This window comes from Rhinatrema bivittatum, chromosome 2 (assembly GCF_901001135.1).
Source record: "Rhinatrema bivittatum chromosome 2, aRhiBiv1.1, whole genome shotgun sequence".
In the NCBI taxonomy this organism is placed as follows: Eukaryota; Metazoa; Chordata; class Amphibia; order Gymnophiona; family Rhinatrematidae; genus Rhinatrema; species Rhinatrema bivittatum.
Window position 1 is genome coordinate 353991296 of NC_042616.1, and position 20795 is coordinate 354012090.

At 42.6% G+C, this 20795-nt stretch overlaps 1 protein-coding gene across 9 annotated transcripts in view; it reads left to right on the forward strand.

Annotated features, from left to right (window-relative positions):
- The window catches only part of INVS (inversin), a 1037426-nt gene that overhangs the window by 852292 nt on the left and 164339 nt on the right, over nt 1-20795 (forward strand). For all 9 annotated transcript variants that reach the window (XM_029589897.1, XM_029589895.1, XM_029589896.1 and 6 more), the window contains one exon: nt 10670-10882. In XM_029589897.1, coding sequence (XP_029445757.1) covers nt 10670-10882 — 213 coding nt within the window. The remainder of the gene's footprint in view (nt 1-10669; nt 10883-20795) is intronic.

Genomic DNA, 20795 nt, shown 5'->3' on the forward strand with positions numbered 1-20795 from the left:
CATTTGGCTGGCTTACAGAAAACGGCAGGACATAGCGTATAAAGGGGAGAAGATAAGGATTTTTCAAGACTATTCAAGCCGAGTCTCCGAACTACATAAAACTTTCTCGCCAGTATGCACGGAGCTTTTTCAGAAACAAATAAGATTTTCTCTGTTATATCCCGCAAAATTAAAAATTTCGCACCAAGAGAAAATTCACCTTTTTGACACTCCTGAAAAAGCGCGCCAATTTCTGCAGGGCTGTGGCTGACTTGAGCTCATAAGCTACTAAACCCACAAGCAGCGGCCTTTGTATATGTCTGCAGTTGCCTGGATAGGCTAAAATTTTGTTGGAAGACTGACAGAGCACCGGAGAATTCTCAGTTCTTACAGTTGTTTTTTATGTAGTTATAATTTTTCTTTTTTTTACCACAACCTGGGACGGTGTTAGCCCTGTAACCGGGAACAGTTTGCAAAGTATTTTTGTTTCAGCGCGGATTTCATGGATAACTTATTCAGGAGGGGCCACCCGGGTCGAAATTGTTCCGGGCCCGTCCACAAGTTTGATCCCGGTATTTACTTTCAGAGCGCTATCATTTTTTACATCTTTTAAGCTCATGGAACCCGAGACTTGCCATGACCAGTTTGGAGCATCGCATTCTTGCAACGGTCCTATACCTAGTGTCTCGAGGTTTGGATTAGGAAGCCTCGACCGCTGCAACACGCAAGACAAGCATAGACTTATTATAGAAGGGACCCCAGGGCTTCCTCCACTGAAGGATGATGGTGCACAAGAGGAGACAGCTTTACTTGGATAGTGGAACTGGTTCAGGGATATCCCCTTCAAAGTTATGCCGGATGAGATGTTCTTCCTATAGGGTCCTAGATAGTTATGTTTACTAAATAACTATGTTTACTAAATAACTATGTTTACTATATGTTGTGAGGTGCGCAAGGGGAAAGGCCATTCTTTGTTTGAGGTGGGGGGGAGGCACCTGTTCACATACATCTCACATGGTCTCTAAACCACCTAGATGGTGGGAGGGTATTCTTCTTGGGGAAGGGTTTTGGGACAAGGGGGGTTTTGTCTTCTGGGAAACTGGGGGGGAGGGAACTGTTGGCTCACTGAGGGACGGTGGATCTCACTGTATAGGGAGTGATGTCTCCATACGTTGGTATTTATCACAGTTTCATATACTTATCTCAAAAAAACTGCAAAACAAATTTTTAAATGAGGGTAGCAATCTTCCAGAGCAGAGCTTAGGGGCTAGGCTGGGGGCCCCTCAGCTCACTGGTCATGTAAAAATCCAGGAGCCTTGGCTCGGCATTGGTAACCTTTTTTTAGATCATGGGTAAGCTGGTGTCCTGGAACGTAAACGGCTTAGGGACACCCATAAAAAGGAAAAAAATATTAGCCCATCTTAAACGATTACATGCTGATGTTGCCTGTTTACAAGAAACGCATCTTTCTGCGCAGGAAAGTGCAAAGTTAAAACGGGAGTGGGTGGGCACTTGTATTGCAGCACTGGCCCAAGGGAAGAAAGCTGGGGTGGCATTATTGATAAACAAGAGTGTGAACTTCAAGATCACCGACCAACTTATAGATGATGAGGGGCAATTTGTTATAGTCATTGGCAATTGGAACCATGTACTCCTTACAATATGCAGTGTATACGCGCCCAATGAATATTCCCACGTTTTTTTTGAAAATTTACGGTCTATTCTGCTAACACGTTCACAAGGGGCACTCTTCCTAGTGGGAGATTTCAATTGTGTTCACGATCCCTCCATTGACAAGAGTCCTCCAGTACTGCGAGGGCCAGGGAAAAAGTTAAAAGGGATTCCGTATATGTGTAATCAATTAGGGATAATCGACATATGGAGGACTCTCCACCCCCACGAGAAAGACTTCACCCACATATCTAGGGCACACCACTCCTTTTCTCGAATAGATTACATTTTAGTATCCCAAAATGATTTTCACCGGATTACGCTAGCCAAAATTGAGGCACAAGCCATATCAGATCACTCGCCAGTATCCGTGACCTTCCTAACCGACCTCATGGAATCGGAAGCACGAATTTGGAGATTCCCCTCCAATTTGCGAAATAACAGCTCGTTCCAATCCTATTTGAAAGAAAAGTGGGATGCTTTCGCCTTACATAACTAGCAACATGAAGAAACACCCCAACTCTTTTGGGAAACGGCTAAGGTGGTCCTACGAGGCGAAATCATTTCCTATACCAGATCTCTTAAAAAGAAACTTGATAAGGACATTATACAATTAGGAGCAGAATTACAACGGCATAAGAGGATGCTCATTGTGGGTGAGCCTTTCTCACAGCAGGACTACTATAGGACCCTTACCCGTTTAAATACCATGTTACACACAAGAGCATAACAACAGTTATATAAGAGGGAGCAGAACCTGTTTCAGTATGGGAATAAAACGGGCAAATTGATGGCGAACTTGGTTCGGGCGGCAAAGCCTCAAACCTTTATACCTCAGATGCGGGACAGCACAGGGAAAACGGTATCGACCAAGTCAAGCATTTGCGAGGTTTTTAGGGAATTCTATGAAAACCTGTATACTGACGACACCACCGATCAGAACCCTGGTGCATCCTCTTTCTTCCAAGGCCTATCACACACTAAATTATCTTCAGCTCAACTCCTTTATCTAAATAAGCCATTGCAAGCATTAGAACTCCATCATGCTATAGCAAGTGTCAATCCAGGAAAGTCCCCAGGTCCAGATGGATTTTCTTATGACTTTTATAAAATCCTCAGACCGCAACTTGTAGACCCCCTTGTGCGATTTTATCAAGATGGCCTCCTGCACCATAAATTTCCTAAAGACTTTAACTTGGCACACATCACAGTTCTTCCAAAACCGGGTAAAGATTTACTACTTCCTGGCTCGTACAGACCCATATCTTTGTTGAATTGTGATTTAAAGCTTTTAGCCAAGATATTAGCTGATCGTCTAAATGTCATTCAACCACAATTAATTGCCCCGCACCAGGTAGGCTTTGTTAAAGGACGCAAAGCCAATTCCAACATGCTCAAACTCATTACGGCACTGCAGATTTGTAGTTCCCGGAGAATCCCTGCGCTTGTAGTTGGATTTGACTCAGAAAAGGCGTTTGATCCTGTCTCCTGTAGCTACATGTTCTTTGCTTTACGTAGACTGGGTTTTGAGGGAGCATTTTTGGATTATATTTCTTTATTATATTTCAAACTGCTATCGCGGATTATAGCTAATAAAGCTATATCTGGAGATGTACAGATAGGCAGAGGAGTGCGGCAAGGGTGCCCACTATCCCCTTTGCTATATATCCTATCCATAGACCCACTTTTGAGAAAAATCGCTGAGAGCCCCTCCATAACGGGGTTCGGAGAGCCGCATAACAGGTTCACCGTAGCAGCCTTCGCAGATGATGTCTTGGTCTTCCTACTTAATCCCGTAGACTCACTCCAGGAAGTACTCCGCCTACAACTTTGGTTTGGAACTTTTGCAGGTTTAAAAATCAACCAGGAAAAATCTGAGACGATCGATGTCACAGGGGCAGTGCAGGCTATATGGCCAGGGGCTTTCCCTTTGAGATGGGTTACTTCACAGCTAAAATACTTAGGTATTAAAATTCCAATCCAGATCATGGATCTTTATAAAGCTAATATAAAACCCTTACTGACGATGACTATTGAGACCCTAGAACGCTGGGAAAATTTACCACTCTCGTTAGTAGGTAGGATACAAATCCTTAAAATGATTATTTTGCCTAAATGGCTATATGTATTCCAGATGATACCACTCTGGTTAACTCGACAGGACATAAAGACTGTTACAAGGGCAATCTGCAAATTTTTGTGGAGAAACAAAAAAGCCAGAATATCCATGAACATATTATATAAACCGCCTTCTGCCGGAGGCCTTGGCTGCCTCAACCTGGTTTGGTACAATATGGCTTGTAACATCCGATTGCTGAGAGATTGGATACTGGACAAATCAGTTTTTGTTCCTTGTCAGAGTAGAGCTCAATGGTATAGAGTCCCCGGTCTGAACCCTCTGATACAAATTAATTATACACATATATTGGATGACCTTAGAGTACATGTTTTTCTGCAAACCTGTAGTATCTTGGAAAGATACTACAGATACCGCATAGATTGACTCCTTTACTCACTATTGTTGCCAACCCACACTTCCCACCTGGATATACACAATCGGTGTTCCATAAGTGGCAGGGTCAAGGTCTTAAATATATTTTCCAAATGTATGATGTTAAGACGCAACAACTCCATGATTTCCAAGCCCTGAGATGCCAATATGACTTACCTAACTCTGATTTTTTTGCCTACTTACAACTACGACATTACCTTAGGCATGCTGAGAGCTACTTCTCTCCCTCTCCCAACTTAACCAAATTATGGGAAGTTTTTCACCACCCATCAAATCAACACCCCAATATTACCTTGTACTATAAGATATTGGCCACCAGCGGGGGGGTGGACCCTTTAGTACGACTACATGAAAAATGGGTTGCCTGGCCCATGTTTCAACTCTCCCTAGAGGATTTCAAACGGATGTTTCTTACCCTACCGCTTGTATCTGAAAATGTATTACTTAGGGAGCTGAGTTATAAATTTCTTTGGCGTTTTTATATCTCTCCAGCACAGGCACATAAATTTAAATTAACGCCTACGGACACTTGTGCAAAATGCCAAACAGCCAGGGGTACTTATGAACACAGCTTTTGGGATTGCCCCAAGATCTTGCACTTCTGGCAACTACTTAGGGACAGTTGTTCTCAAATGCTTGAGGGCCCCTTGCCTATGGATCCACACTTATGGTTGTTTGGTTCTCCTGTCTTTCTAAATGCGGACCCGGGGAAGCAGGTTGTGCTCTTTCTCCAACGCGCAGGCCTTTTGGGAAAAAAAGTCATTCTTAAACACTGGCTGGATGGTACTCCACCGAGCGTTGAGTTTTGGTTTAAGCAACTACTTAATCTTAGTACTTTAGAGTACACAGTAGCAAAAAACACCTCACCAAAGAAAGTAAAGGAAATGTCAGATATTTGGGACCCACTCTTTACCTACTTAACTCCAAGACCATATTAGGTATGCGGTATTCCTAAGAAGCTGACATATTTTGTGTAGGAGGGTGATAATGGGTGTGATATGGGATGTATACACAAACAAGCAAAATGCTTTGAATCCTCAGTTATGCTCTAAGGCGAAGTGTGGTGGATTCTATTTGTATGTTTTGGCCCTATCCGACAGGGAAATGATACGGTTTCATAGATCTCCAGATTACCATACCCTTATATATATACTTATCCTTGCTTAACTTGGTACAAAAACTTTTTCAACAACACTTTCCATACGTCCTAAATGTCTTTAGTGTATATTGTCCTTAGTGTCTATTGTTTTCGGACCCTCTGGTTGAACAGATGTTTCCTGTCAGAGGTTGGAAGTGACCTCCATCACTCCAGTTTAGACGCATATCCATGTTATGTAACGCCACATGACCTCAGTGAGAGAAAGGGAAGGGAGAGAGGGAGGGAAATAGGAACAAACACAGAGGGGGGGGAAAGGGAGGAGGGATTATGATACTGTACAGATGCTCATGCCACTCCACTTATGAGGCATATGCTCATCCTTATGTCAGGTTATTATATGTAAGATTTTACTACCTGCTTACAAGTCACAGGGGATGGGGATGTAGTATGGGCTACTATCTTGTCATATGGTATGTACTTCTTATGTACACAATGTTGCTATTGTTGTTCAGTTTGAAAAACCAATAAACATTTAAAAAAAAAAAAAAAAAAAAAAGCAAACATGGTCCATGTGCCTATATGTAAAAAAATCACCGAAGCTAATGATTTCCGAATTATCCCTAACAACTGAAAAGCAGGTTAATACACACAAAAAACACACTTTGAAATGTATGTATGCCAATGCCAGAAGTCTAAGAAGTAAAATGGGAGAGTTAGAGTGTATAGCAGCAAATGATGAGATTGACATAATTGGCATCACAGAGACTTGGTGGAAGGAGGATAACCAATGGGACAGTGCTATATCAGGGTACAAATTATATTGCAATGATAGGGAGGATCAACTTGGTGGGGGTGTGGCACTTTATGTTCGGGAGGGTATAGAGTCCAATAGGATAAAGATCATACAAGACACTAAATGCTCAGTAGAATCTATATGGGTAGAAATCCCATGTGTGTTGGGTAAGAGTATAGTTATAGGAGTATACTACTGTCCACCTGGACAAAGTGGTCAGAAAGATGATGAAATGCTAAGAGAAATCAGGGAAGCTAACCAATTTTGCAGTGCAATAATAATGGGAGATTTCAATTCCCCCAATATTGACTGGGTAAATGTAACATCAGGACTTGCTGGACACATAGGGGTAGATTTTTAAAAAATGCGCGTTCGCGTACTTTTGTTGGCGTACCAGTCACAAACAAAAGTATGCTGGATTTTATAAGATACGCGCGTATCTTATAAAATCCTGGATCGGCGCGCGCAAGGCTGCCGATTTTGGGCAGCCGGCGCGCGCCGAGCCGCGCAGCCTGCCTCCGTTCCCTCCAAGGCTGCTCCGAAATCGGAGTGGCCTCGGAGGGAACTCTCTTTCGCCCTCCCCTCACCTTCCCTTCCCTTCCTCTACCTAACCCACCCCCCCGGCCTTATCTAAACCCCCCCCCACCTTTGTCCACGGATTTACGCCTCCCGGAGGAAGACGTAAATCCACGCGCGCTGAGATGCAACCCGGGGGCAGTTCCAGAGGGCGCGGCCACGCCCCCGGACTGACCCGGGCCGAAACCACGCCCCCGGGCCCGCCCCCGAAACACCGCGTCCCGCCCCCAAAACGTCGCGTCAATCGGCCACGCCCCCGACAAAAAACCCCAGGACTTACGCGACTCCCGGGGCTCTGCGCGCGCCGGCAGGCCTATGGAAAATAGGCGCGCCGGCGCGCAAGGCCCTGCTCGCGTAAATCCGGGCGGATTTACGCGAGCAGGGCTTTTAAAATCCGCCCCATAAAGTTCCTGGATGTAATAAATGACTACTTCATGGAGCAATTGGTTCAGGAACCAACAAGAGAGGGAGCTATTTTAGATTTAATTCTTAGTGGAACGCAGGATTTGGTGATAAAACATAAGCATTGTCAAGTTAAGTGTAAAACATTGATAAGACTGGCGAAGAGAGAATTTGAAATGAAGTTGGCCATAGAGGCAAAAACTCATAATAAAAACTTTTTTAAATATATCCGAAGCAAGAAACCTGTGAGGGAGTCAGTTGGACCATTAGATGACCAAGGGGTTAAAGGGGCTCTTAGGGAAGATAAGGTCATTGCAGACAGACTAAATGAATTCTTTGTTTCTGTGTTTACTAATGAGGATGTTGGGGAGATACCAATTCTGGAGATGGTTTTCAGGGATGATGAGTCAGACAAACTGAACGAAATCACTGTGAACCTGGAAGATATAGTAGGCCAGATTGACTAAAGAGTAGCAAATCACCTGGACCGGATGGTATGCATCCTAGGGTACTGAAAGAACTCAAAAATGAAATTTCTGATCTATTAGTTAAAATTTGCAACCTATCATTAAAATCATCCATTGTACCTGAAGACTGGAGGGTGGCTAATGTAACCCCAATATTTAAAAAAGGTTCCGGGGCGATCCGGGTAACTATAGACCAGTGAACCTGACTTCAGTGCTGGGAAAAATAATAGAAACTATTCTCAAGATCAAAATTGTAGAGCATATAGAAAGACATGATTTAATGGAACACAGTCAACATGGATTTACCAAAGGGAAGTCTTGCCTAACAGATCTGCTTCATTTTTTTGAAGGGGTTAATAAACATGTGGATAAAGGTGAACCACTATATGTAGCGTATTTGGATTTTCAGAAGGTGTTTGACAAATTCCCTCATGAGAGGCTTGTAAGAAAACTAAAAGGTCATGGGATAGGAGGCGATGTCCTTTCATGGATTACAAACTGGTTAAAAGACAGGAAACAGAGAGTAGGATTAAATGGTCAATTTTCTCAGTGGAAAAGGGTAAACAGTGGAGTACCTCAGGGATCTGTACTTGGACCGGTGCTTTTCAATATATATATAAATGATCTGGAAAGGAATACGACGAGTGAGGTTATCAAATTTGCAGATGATACAAAATTTTTCAGAGTAGTTAAATCACAAGCGGATTGTGATACATTACAGGAGGACCTTGCAAGACTGGAAGACTGAGCATCCAAATGGCAGATGAAATTTAATGTGGACAAGTGCAAGGTGTTGCATATAGGGAAAAATAACCCTTGCTGTAATTACACGATGTTAGGTTCCATATTAGCAGCTACCACCCAAGAAAAAGATCTAGGCATCATAGTGGATAATATTTAAATTCGTCGGCTGTGTGTGCTGCAGCAGTCAAAAAAGCAAACAGAATGTTAGGAATTATTAGGAAGGTGTTATGTTTTGTAAGGTTTGGGTGGACCCTTTGACACTGTGTCAGCTGACCACGTCCACGGGGGGAAGTCCCGTGAGGGGCCACAGGTCAGGCTTAGCTCTGGACACACAAACACAGATTATATCTTTATTTAGACAGTTTGTGAAGCCACCAGAGGTGGCAGTAGTGTGTAGAAGATGGAGCCCAGCTGGGCTAGTATTCCTCAGGGCGCTGGAACAGCGGTTCCTCCGGTAGCAGTGCTGTAGTGAAAAGAACTGAGAGAATGAGTACAATAAGATATTCACAGAGTCCCCTGTATGGAGAAGCCCCGAGATAGGGAGAGCTGGCCCTCAAGGAGCGAGTACCAGATCCCTGGGAGCAGAGACTCGTTGGCAAGTACTCATGCAGCAGTTCCACGTTGGGGATGGTCCTGGCGCTGGAACGGAGGCAGGCCCTCGAGGAGCGAGTGCCTGGTTCCAGGGAAACAGCTCTGAGGAGTAGATGGTAGTAGTACTCACAGATGGTGTCTGTAGCGAATTCTTCCAAGTAGAAGAGGAGATAGACACAGGCAGCGAGTCAGGGAACATGGGCCCTCGAGGAGCGAGTACCGGTTCCTGATTGCAACCTGAAAGAAGCAGAGATGCCCCCGAGGAGCGGGTACCCCGTTAGCAGATAAGAGTCCAATAGTAGTTGGAGGCAGAGTAACTGGGTACGGAGAGGGAATCCCATCCGAAGGAAATCCCCTTGCTAACTCAACGGCTAGCAATAAATGATAGGCTTAAATATCTGGGCAGCGTGGCATCATCACAGGGGGACGCCCCTGAGGTTCGCGCCATAGAGGAAATGAGAATGAGGGCCGCGCGGCTCGTGCACCCTAAGTTACCTGAGGAGCATGGCGGGAGGCAGCATACAAACCAGTCCGGGGACGACAGAGAGGACGGCGGGCAGACGCAGCAGCCAGATGTCCCAAAGGAGCAGGAAGAGTCTCAGAAAAAGAAAGGTAGGCGGAGTGAAGCCGTCGGACAGCGACGGTTGCAACAGAAGGGAATGGTTAATAAAACGGAAAATGTCATAATGCCTCTATATCGCTCCATGATGAGACCGCATCTTGAATACTGTGTACAATTCTGGTCGCCACATCTCAAAAAGATATAGTTGTGATGGAGAAGGTACAGAGAAGGGCAACCAAAATGATAAAGGGGGTGGAACAGCTCCCCTATGAGGAAAGGCTGAAGAGGTTATGGCTGTTCAGCTTGGAGAAGTGACAGCTGAGGCGGGGATATGATAGAGGTCTTTAAGTTCAGGAGAAGTCTTGAACGAGTAGATATGAATCGGTTAAATACACTTTCAAATAATAGAAGGACTAGGGGACATTCCATGAAGTTAGCCCCACCTTTGAGGATTCTCACCATTTAAGACTAATCGGAGAAAATTCTTTTTCACTCAACACACAATAAAGCTCTGGAATTTGTTGCCAGAGGATGTGGTTAGTGCAGTTAGTGTAGCTGGGTTCAAAAAAGGTTTGGATAGGTTCTTGGAGAAGAAGTCCATTAACGGCTATTAATCACATTTACTTAGGGAATAGCCACTGCTATTAATTGCATCAGTAGCATGGGATCTTCTTAGTGTTTGGGTAATTGCCAGGTTCTTGTGGCCTGGTTTGGCCTCTGTTGGAAACAGGATGCTGGGCTTGATGGCTCTTGGTCTGACCCAGCATGGCAATTTCGTTTGTTTGTTTGTTTGTTTGTTTATTTATTTATTTATTTGAAATCTTTTCTATAACGTTGTTAAGCTAGGTACCATCACAATGGTTTACAACAAGGCACACATATTAATGTTGGTATATGTCTTGATTTATATCCACTAAACAGGAGCCATCAAGTTACGGTAACATAGTTTCAACATAAATACTAATTGGTGGGTGTGATACATCATGTCCTTTCTTATCTGTGACAGCTTTAAAATAGATTAATCATAATATCTTATCATATGGTGTTGATCAAAAAATAAAAAAAATATAATACACACACATATAGATTAGGGTAATGTGCGTGGGTGTTCTACAGACCGCATCCTATACTCCTATATTCTTATGTTCTTAAAATTTTGTATTGGATCCTGCATTATTTGCTTGCACTGGAGAGAACTTTCTCACCACTGCACATTGTATCTTGAGGCAAATACGATCCCTATATGATTTTGTGTTTTGTTTCCTTGCTGTAGATACACTCCCCTTGATTATGCACTGCTCGGAGAACATCATGAAGTGATTCAGTTCATGTTAGAGCATGGTGCTTTGTCCATAGCTGCCATACAGGACATTGCAGCTTCTAAAATCCAAGCAGTTTATAAGGGATATAAAGTACGAAAGGCATTTCAAGAAAGAAAAAATCTACTAATGAAACATGAACAGTTGAGAAAGGATGCTGCTGCCAAGTAAGTGTGACTTTTGCCTACTGCAGGGTAAGAGCCAGAACATCCACACTCCCACTGGGGCTAAGGGGGACAGACCTTTTACTCCCCCATAGTGACTAAAGGAACGGAAACCTCTTCTCCCAGAAAAAACGTAAGAGGTAGTTTGTTAGGCTCTAAATCCATAGAGCAAGTACAGAAAACTTTCACTTCCCCTGTGCATCATCATAAAATCTCCCCATAACCTTTACTTGCCCCAAAACCTGGAGTTCATTTAGGGTATGCTCAATGGCAGCTGACTCCATATCCTCGGGGCACTATTCACCAATATGGCCCTTGGGAAGTTAACCCCTTTACCTCTACACCAGTTTTTCAACACCAATACATCATTAAAATCTGACAGACCTGTTCAGAGTATGACAAATCAAAAATTAATCAAATTAATCCCAGTGATGCCTCCAAAAATGTATGTAATGCCCCCTTGACCGCTTACCTCATGGGGCGTTCCTGGGTTTGGGACCAACCTGGCAGGAGCCCCCCTAGGGCACACTGTCGGTCCTCACGTTCTTGGCACCTGGTGCCTCCACTTGGGGAAGAAGGTGTTAGTGGGAGGGATTTCCCTCCCTTCACCCCAGGAAAACAAATGGGACTGTGAACAAGGTTGGCAATATGTACAAATATATACAAGTTTATTAAACTATACAAGCATATACATTTCTACATGACTGCACATTGCTCATAGGATGTCAAGCAGCACACTTATATACTCATGGTTAGTATTCTCGGTCTACACAACTATATACATTTCTACAAGGTAGGATGAACGTCTAATATTTGGCAATTTGGGGTTGATAGTCCCCACAGTATGCCACCCTATACAATAGAGGGGATCTCGTGCATTCCCACTTACTTAAGCATTGTTATTATCCTCCCCCTTTTTGCCCAGTCTCACCCAATTGAACCGATGCAACTGGGCTGGTGGGCAGAGTTGGCCTGGGGGGGGGTCCATCTCCTGCCGATCTGCCGAGAGGTCCGTGCCAACACTGGGGCCGGGGAGACCCAACTCGGCCTCCCAGTCTGTCATTGGGGTCCACGCCCTCGGGATCGCTTGATCTCTGCCGCTGTTCTTCAGTTCTCCTTCCTTGGCAGGAAGGTTTTTCACAAGTTTGGGCCTACAACTCCACTAGGCTCATGGCTGTCTTGCATTCAGTGCATTTGGCCCTCTGCAGTCAGTGATTTTAGCTCCTTTTAAGATCAAGGTCAGGCATGTGCTATTACCCAGCCTGGAAGAGTTATCTTCTCTCAGTCTGGCTTCTGCTTTATCTATTGTCTGATACTGTATAGGTCACCTCTCAGCCAAAAGGGCTGAGAATTAGGCAGAACCACAGAGAGAGGACCATGTACACACCCCTCTACCCTGCCTCCCTTTTCTTCTTTTTTTTTTTTCAACCTGTCTGGGAAATTCACATCCAACGTGTCTGAATACCCCTGCTAGTCAGGGTGAAAATCTGTCTGCCTCCCAGTACTGCCTTCCAGCACATTTCTGTCACAAATCCCTTCTCCAGTCATAGCTCTGTAATTTAGAAGTTTAAATCCTCTTAATATTTGTTAGTGATATTTCCTACCAAATTACTCAGAGGTCCAGGGAACTATGATATGCAAATCCCCTACCTGAATGTCTGACTAATCCATTCAATGGTCAGTTAAGTATCCTCACAGCAGGACGTCTGGCAACCTTTTCAGTCTCCTGAGCTTGTGGCTCAGGTTACATAGTTGTTTTGTTCCCTACTCTTCTCTCCTGTAGCTCACTCAAACCTCAGTCTCTTGGGTGTGTTTGGGGGGGAATTATAAGTAATGGCATTGAGCCTCTGGCCTTGAAAAAGATTTGCTGGAAACAAGGAAATTGTTTTTCACAAAATACACAATGCCTGCATTTAACCAGCATATTGGTTGGACAATTTTTAATTTGTTTAAAAGATAAAATTCTTCCTTTGGCTTTTTTGCATTTATGAACTGGACCAGAGGACAGAGTGCCCCTCCCACTCTTCAAACTAGGAGGGGAGGACTCCCCTGCTCTTCAATTTCAGAGGGACCCTCTCCCTCACTTATTAATCCATCTTGGCAATCCCTCCTGAAATTGAGAAATTGAAGAGTGGGGGGGGGGGGGCACATCAGTTTAAGAAAGTAGTTAGCTGGTCCCTCGAATCCAAAAGCTTGAGAAACACTGTTTTAACAAAACAGCCAGAGATATATTGCAATAATGAGCTTTTGAAAATTCTGTATCTTGTTTAAAATAATGTATACAGACTTTTTGTACTGAATAGAAAATGTAAGCACTGTGGAATTTTCTGACTGTGCTTAAGCAAAATTAGTGAGTATATAGGTTTCTTAAATTGGCACATACAGAAAATGTAATCTAATTACAATTTTATGCCCCTGTCATAAAGTAGAAACGACATTATGTTTTCACCATTCTCTGTATCCATCTGTCTGCTCTTTAGTTAAACTTGGCTGATGCATCTCTCATGGCTACATCAAATCAGCTAATTTCCCTCCTGACTTGGTAAATCTTATTTTCAGCAGAACGTAGACAGCATATGGCAAAACTGAATGACAATAACCTTTGACTTTTATTATAAACTTCAGATTTCAGTCTTTTTATTTTACTGTGATCATCTATTCCCATTCAGAAAATCTTGCTGTAGAGAGAACATTCAACATCAGCAAAAGTTGTTGGCTTTATATGGTTATAAAGTTTAGCTTGTGAGGCCTATCGATACAAAGATCTCACCCCCTCACTCCCAATTCAGCTCTCATTTCAGTGGACTTGGTAACAGGGGAGGAGAACAGGGGGTGAATGACAACTCAGGGTTGAGGGGAAGACCAGGGATTTAAAGGATTGAGAATGAATGAGAACTCAAAATAACTGGAACTCCAGGATTGGGGGGGAGGGGTCGGTGGAAATTTGGGAGAATAAGCAGGGCCTATGAGCTTGGGATATAGATTTGGGAGAAGTGCAAGGATGTGGGTATGGAGAATAATGGGGACTTGGAGACTGAGAAGGGATTTAGGACAGACAGAGGGGACTTGGAGATTTGGTGGATATGAGAGATGATGTGTTAGATGGGCTGGGGAGTATGAGTGAGGTTGTGAAATTGGCATAAGTGAAGGGGACTGAAGCATGGGGTGAGACTGAGGGGTGTGAATGACCTGGAAAACTAGAGAGAGGGCGAGAAATAGTTGAAAGAGATGGGGGTGCTGTGGAGAGGTGAAAGAGTGGAAAATGATGGGTTTGTGAAGGAGTTTACAGAGGTTAGGAAAGGGACTGGGGAGACAGAAAAAGAGGAGTAATAGGAGGCTGGATAGAGGATAAGAGACAGAAGGAAGTTGGAGGCCAGGGAGGGAATGATTGACAGGGAAGGAGCTGGGCTAATGAGGGGATGAGTGGCAAAGGAAAGGACATAAGAACTGTCATACTTTGTCAGACCAAGGGTTAATCAAAGCCAATATCTAACAGTGGCCAATCCAGATCAACTGTAAGAATCACAAATAGTAAAAAGATTTCAAGGTTAAGCAGTGGCTTTCCCAAAGTGTATCTGGTTAATAAGTTTATGGATTTTTCCTCAAATAAACTAACTAAACCTTTTTTAAACCCAGCTATAATAACTGCCTTTACCAAATCCTCCAGCAATAAATTCTAGAGCTTATTAAATGAAAAAAATATTTTCTCTAATTTGTTTCAGTAACTTCATGGAGTGTCCCTTAGTCTTTTTATTTTTTGAAAGATTTGCATTTACCCACTCCACTCCACTCATGATGTTGTTTCTAGATATCTATCATATCTCCCCTCAATTGTCTCTTTTCCAAGAAGAAAAATCCTAACCATTTTAGAATTTCCTCATAGAGGAGCTCTTCCATCCCTTTATCATTTTGGTCACCCTTCTCTGTAGCCTTTCTAGTTATACTATATATTTTTTTGGAGATGCAATGACCAGAATTGCACACAGTAATCTAGAAGAGGTTGCATAATGGAGTGATACAGAAGTATTATGATAATCTCCATTTTATTCTCCATTCCTTTTCTAATAACTCCTAATATTCTGTTTGATTTTTTGGCTGCTGCTGCACACTGAACCAAGGATTTCAACATATTGCCCACAAAGAAGCCTATATACTTTTCCAGGATGGTGATTCCTAATGTGGAACCTAACTTCGTTTTACTACTGTTTAGATTATTTTTCCTTATATGCATCAGTTTGCACTTGTCCATATTAAATTTCATCTGCCGTTTGAATGTCCAGTCTTGCAAGGTCCTTCTGCAGTTTCTCACTGTATTTTAACAATGTGGAATAATTTTGTGGGATTGTTTAAGCAAAACAAAAACTAAAAAACAAAAGAAAGGGGGAGGAGACTCTTCAGCTCTGGGTGGGTGAGTCACAGTGCATGGTAGGGGGTCAAGCAAGTATTCAGTCTGCTTTGAACTTCCAAGGAGACAGCAGAACTTCAGCTTCTTGGGGAAAGCTAAGGAAAAAGCTTAACTTAGCTAGCCTATCTGGGGGAGGGTCTGTAATAAAATCAATAGCAGGTACAGTGTCCAGTGAACAGTCCTGGCCCAGTGGCCTCCAAATCAAATGGAAGAGCTTGACAAAGATCTAGTTGAAGACATCCAAAAGATGGTAAAGAAGGGAGAAGTATTGATTGTTGGAGATTTTAATCTGCTGGATGTAGACTGGAGAATCCCTTCTGCAGAATCTAACAGTACTAGAGAGATAGTGGATGCCCTGCAAGGGGCTCTGTTCAAACAAATGGTAATGGAACTCACGAGGGAGGGAGCTATATTCGACTTAGTTCTCACTAATGGAGATAATGTCTCTAATGTCCAGGTGGGTGCCCACCTCAGCACCAGTGATCATCATATAGTATGGTTTCATATCACAAATAGGATAAGGAGAAGTAGCACGAAGACTCAAGTTTTGCAGTTCAAAAACACGGACTTTGATGAAATGGGGAAGTACCTGGAGGAAGAACTAGAAGGCTGGGAGAATGAGAGAGATGTGGAACAATAGTGGACCAAACTAAAAGGAGCAATTACCAAGGCAACTAATCTATATATTAGAAAAGTAAAGAAAAGCAAGAGAAAAATGAAACCTATCTGGCTCTCAAAGGAGGTGGCTGACAAAATAAAAGCTAAAAGAACAGCGTTCAAGACATATAAAGAATCCCAAAGAGAGGAACACAAGGAAGAATATCTGGTGGAAGTGAGGGAGATGAAGAAAGCAATCAAGAAAGTGAAAATACAAGCAGAAGAAAGGATTGCCAAAGAGGTAAAGCGAGGTGACAAAACATTTTTCAGATACATCAGTTAAAGGAGAAAAGTCCAAAGTGGTATACTGAAATTGAAAGGTGAAAAGGATCAATGGGTGGAGACAGATGAAGAAATGGCAGAAATATTAAATGACTACTTCAGTTCAGTATTCACCAAAGAAGACCCCGGAAAAGGACCGACACTAGTTAACAAGAAACTGGAGGGAAGCGGAATGGATGAAACTCCATTTACAGAAGAGAATGTATGGGAAGAGCTAGGAAAACTGAAGGTGGACAAAGCCATGGGGGAGCTCAGAGATGTGCTGGCGGCTCCGCTGTGTGACCTGTTCAATAGCTCCCTGGAAACGGGAGTGGTGCTGAGTAATTGGAGAAGAGCGGCAGTGGTCCTGCTTCACAAGAGCGGGAGCAGACAGGAGGCTGGAAACTACAGGCCGGTTAGCCTCACCTCGGTGGTGGGAAAGGTATTGGGGTCGCTGCTGAGGGAAAGAATTGTGTACTATCTACAAGCAGCAGAATTGATGGACCAGAGGCAGCATGGTTTCACCAAGGGAAGGTCCTGTCAAACAAATCTGATTGACTTTTTTGATTGGGTGACTAGGGAATTGGATCAAGGAAGAGCGCTCGATGTCATCTACTTGGATTTCAGCAAAGCTTTTGATACAGTCCTGCACAAGAGGCTGGTGAATAAAATGAGAAGCTTAGGAGTGAGTGCCAAGGTGGTGGCCTGGATTGCAGACTGGTTGACGGACAGAAGACAATGTGTGATGGTAAATGGAACTTACTCTGAAGAGAGAGCGGTGTTAAGCGGAGTGCCGCAAGGATCAGTGTTTGGGCCGGTCCTGTTCAATATCTTTGTGAGCGACATTGCAGACGGAATAGAAGGTGAGGTTTGTCTTTTTGCGGATGACACTAAGATCTGCAATAGAGTGGACATGCCGGAAGGAGTGGAGAGAATGAGACAGGATTTAAGGAAGCTGAAAGAGTGGTTGAAGATATGGCAGCTGAGATTCAGTGCCAAGAAGTGCAGAATCATGCATATGGGGTGTGGAAATCCAAAAGAACTGTATTCGATGGGGGCGAAGGGCTGGTGTGCACGGAGCAGGAGAGAGACCTTGGGGTGATAGTGTCTAATGATCTGAAGTCGGCGAAACAATGTGACAAGGCAATAGCTAAAGCCAGAAGAATGCTGGGCTGCAGAGAGAGGAATATCGAGTAAGAAAAGAGAAGTGATTATCCCCTTGTACAGATCCTTGGTGAGGCTTCACCTGGAGTACTGTGCTCAGTTCTGGAGACCATATCTCTGAAGGGACAGAGACAGGATGGAGGCGGTCCAGAGAAGGGCAACCAAAAAGGTGGAGGGTCTTCATCAAATGACTTATGAGGAGAGATTGAAGAATCTAAATATGTACACCCTGGAGGAAAGGAGGAGCAGAGGTGATATGATACAGACTTTCAGATACTTGAAAGGTTTCAATGATCTAAATACAATGACAAACCTTTTCCATTGGAAAAAAATCAGCAGAACCAGGGGTCATGATTTGAAACTCCAGGGAGGAAGACTCAGAACCAATGTCAGGAAGTATTTCTTCACGGAGAGGATGGTGGATGCCTGGAACGCCCTTCCGGAGGAAGTGGTGAAGACCAAAACTGTGAAGGACTTCAAAGGGGCGTGGGATAAATATTGTGGATCCATAAAGTCTAGAGGATGTGAATGAAGAGAAGAGGCATGGGGATAGCTTGCGGGAATGACAGCTATTACCTGGAGATTAATACCCTTATTCAATAAACATACTCACTGTCAATGCGACTCCATTATTGCTCTATGCTTCAACGGCAAGAGGAAATGTGGTAAAAAGGATTTGCATTCACAAAAAAACGGGGAGTAGCTTGCTTGTTGAGGCAGTTACTACCCCAAACCAAATAAGTCTGATACTTCACTTTCAATGCATATCCAGCATAGCTCTCTGCTTCAACGGCAGGGGGGAAAGACTGATACTTCACTTTCAATGCATATCCAGCATAGCTCTCTGCTTCAACGGCAGGGGGAAAAGAGGATTTATATTCAGGCAACAACCAACAAGGACTGAATTACATAGTCTGGGTGAACAAATAACTATGGGTGTAGCTTGCTTGTTACGGCGGTTACTACCCCGAATCAATTAAGCCTGATACTTCACTTGGAATACATATCCAGCGAACTCACTGCTTCAAAGGTAGGGAGGAATAAAGAAAAGAGGAATTATATTCAGACAACAACCAACAAGGAATGAATGGCACAGGCTGGGTAAACAAATAAGCGTGGGAGTAGCTTGCTTATTGCAGCAGTTACTACCCCTAACCAATTAAGCTAGATACTTCACTTAGATGCAGCTCCAGCACTGCTCTCTACATCAGTGGCGGGGGTGGAAGGTAACTAGAACCAAAAAGTTACTAATAAGGGCCAAGAGTAACAGATAAGTATGAGAAAAAAAAGTGTGAAAGTTTGCTGGGCAGACTGGATGGGCCGTTTGGTCTTCTTCTGCCATCATTTCTATGTTTCTATGTAAATCTGATCACTTCATTTGTTGTTCCCTTTTCCAGATCATTTATGAATATGTTAAAAAGCACCGATTCTAGTACAGATCCCTAGGATACTTCACTGTTTACCTTCCTCCACTGAGAAAAATGAACATTTAGTCCTGCTTGCCTATCTTTTAACCAGTTTGCAATCCACAATAGGATATTGTCTCCTATCCTGACTTTTTAATTATCTGAGGACTCTCTCATGAGGTACTTTGTCAAACACCTTTGAAAATCCAGATACAGTATATCCACCAACTCATCATTACCTTTGTTTTTAACACCTTCAAGAAATGTAGCAGATTGATGAGGCAGGACTTCCCTTGTTTAGAATAGTTTCTATGATTTTTCCAAGCAATGATGTCAGGCTCACCAATCTGTAATTTCCCAAATCATCTGGATTTCTTTTTAAAGACCGATGTTACATTGGTCACCCACCAATTTTCAGGTACGATAGATGATTTTAATGATAGGTTAAAAATGTTCATTTTTGTATTCTTTCAGAACACTGGGGTGTATACTATTTGATCCAGGTGATTTACTAATCTTTAGTTTGTCAGTTTACCCTATTACATCTTCCCAGTTCACTTTTATTTGTTTTAGTTTCTCTGAATCATCACCATTAATACTATTTCCAGCATGAGTATCTCCCAAAAATCCTCCTCAGTAAACACCAAAGCAAAGAATACATTTTTCTTTTCTTTTATGGCCTTGTCTTCCCTAAGTGCCTCTTTTAACCTTCAATCATCTAATGGTCCAATCGATTCCCTTTCAGGGTTCCTGCTTTGGATGTATTTCAAAATGTTTTTTATGAGTTTTTGCCTCTATGGCAGATTCTTTTCAAATTCTTTTCTGCTTGCTTTATCATTATTTTGCATCTAACTTGTCAATGCTTATGTTTTTTCTATTTTCTTCATTTGGATCCGCTTTCCATTTTTTGAAAAATGTTCTTTATTAAAATTATCTTCATTAAAATGTATTAGCGCTAATGCCATGGCTCTAAGCAATGTACAATGGAACATACATAAAAACAATTTAGACCAACATAAGATAAACACAATTTATATCTTGGCTGCCCCTAAAAACTCCATAGGTCAGACTGCCTATAGTAAAAGCTAGTGCCAGAAATGCAAAGAAAGAAAAGTTCAGAGATAGGTCAGTCTAAAAAAGATTATAATAATCTCTTTCACCTCACCTTTTAATTATGCACACTAGGATCGCAAGATTTTTAGGACAAGTCGATCTAATCCTGCTTTTATCCCATTGCATACAGGGGCATGTAGTTCTGACTTCACTATTGCATTGCCTTAGAAAAGTAAGATTGCTTGCAGTGGGGTAAAACCAGGATTGGATCAGCCTGTCCTGAAAATCTGGACTCATTTGGCAGCCCTAATTCTGATAGTCATTTGGCCTTACTTCCATCTTTTTTATTGTGTGGAATGCATCTGGTCTGGGCTTCCAAGATAGTATTTTTAAATAATATCTGCATGAGCTATAAATTCTTAACCTTTTAGTTTTTTTCTATTTTCTCATGTCATCATAGTCTCTCTTTTGAAAATCTAATTCTAGAACAGTAGTTTTCATTAATGACCTCCCTTCATTTATTAAGTCAAATTTGATCATGTTATGATCACTGTTGCTAAATGGTCCCTTACCTTTTGTACCATATCCTGCATTTCACTAAGGATTAGGTTTTTAAATAGCTCCCCCTCTTGTTGGTTCTGCATCACCTAGTTAATATTGTAGTAATTGAAATTTCCTATTATTACTGTATTACCAAATTTATTGGCTTCCCTAATTTCTGTTAGCATTTCATCATCTGTCTGTCCACTATCTTTTGTCCATCACATATGGAACTTTTATCCATAAAGATTCCACAGTGGATTTACTCTGCTGCAGGATTTTTATGCTGTTTGACTCTATGGTATCCTATGTGCCATCTCCATACAAGTTTGTTCCACCCTATCATTGTAATGTAATTTGTTCCCTGATATCACACTGTTCCTTCCACCAGGTCTCCGAGATGTCAATTTTGTCTATCTCTTCATTCAGT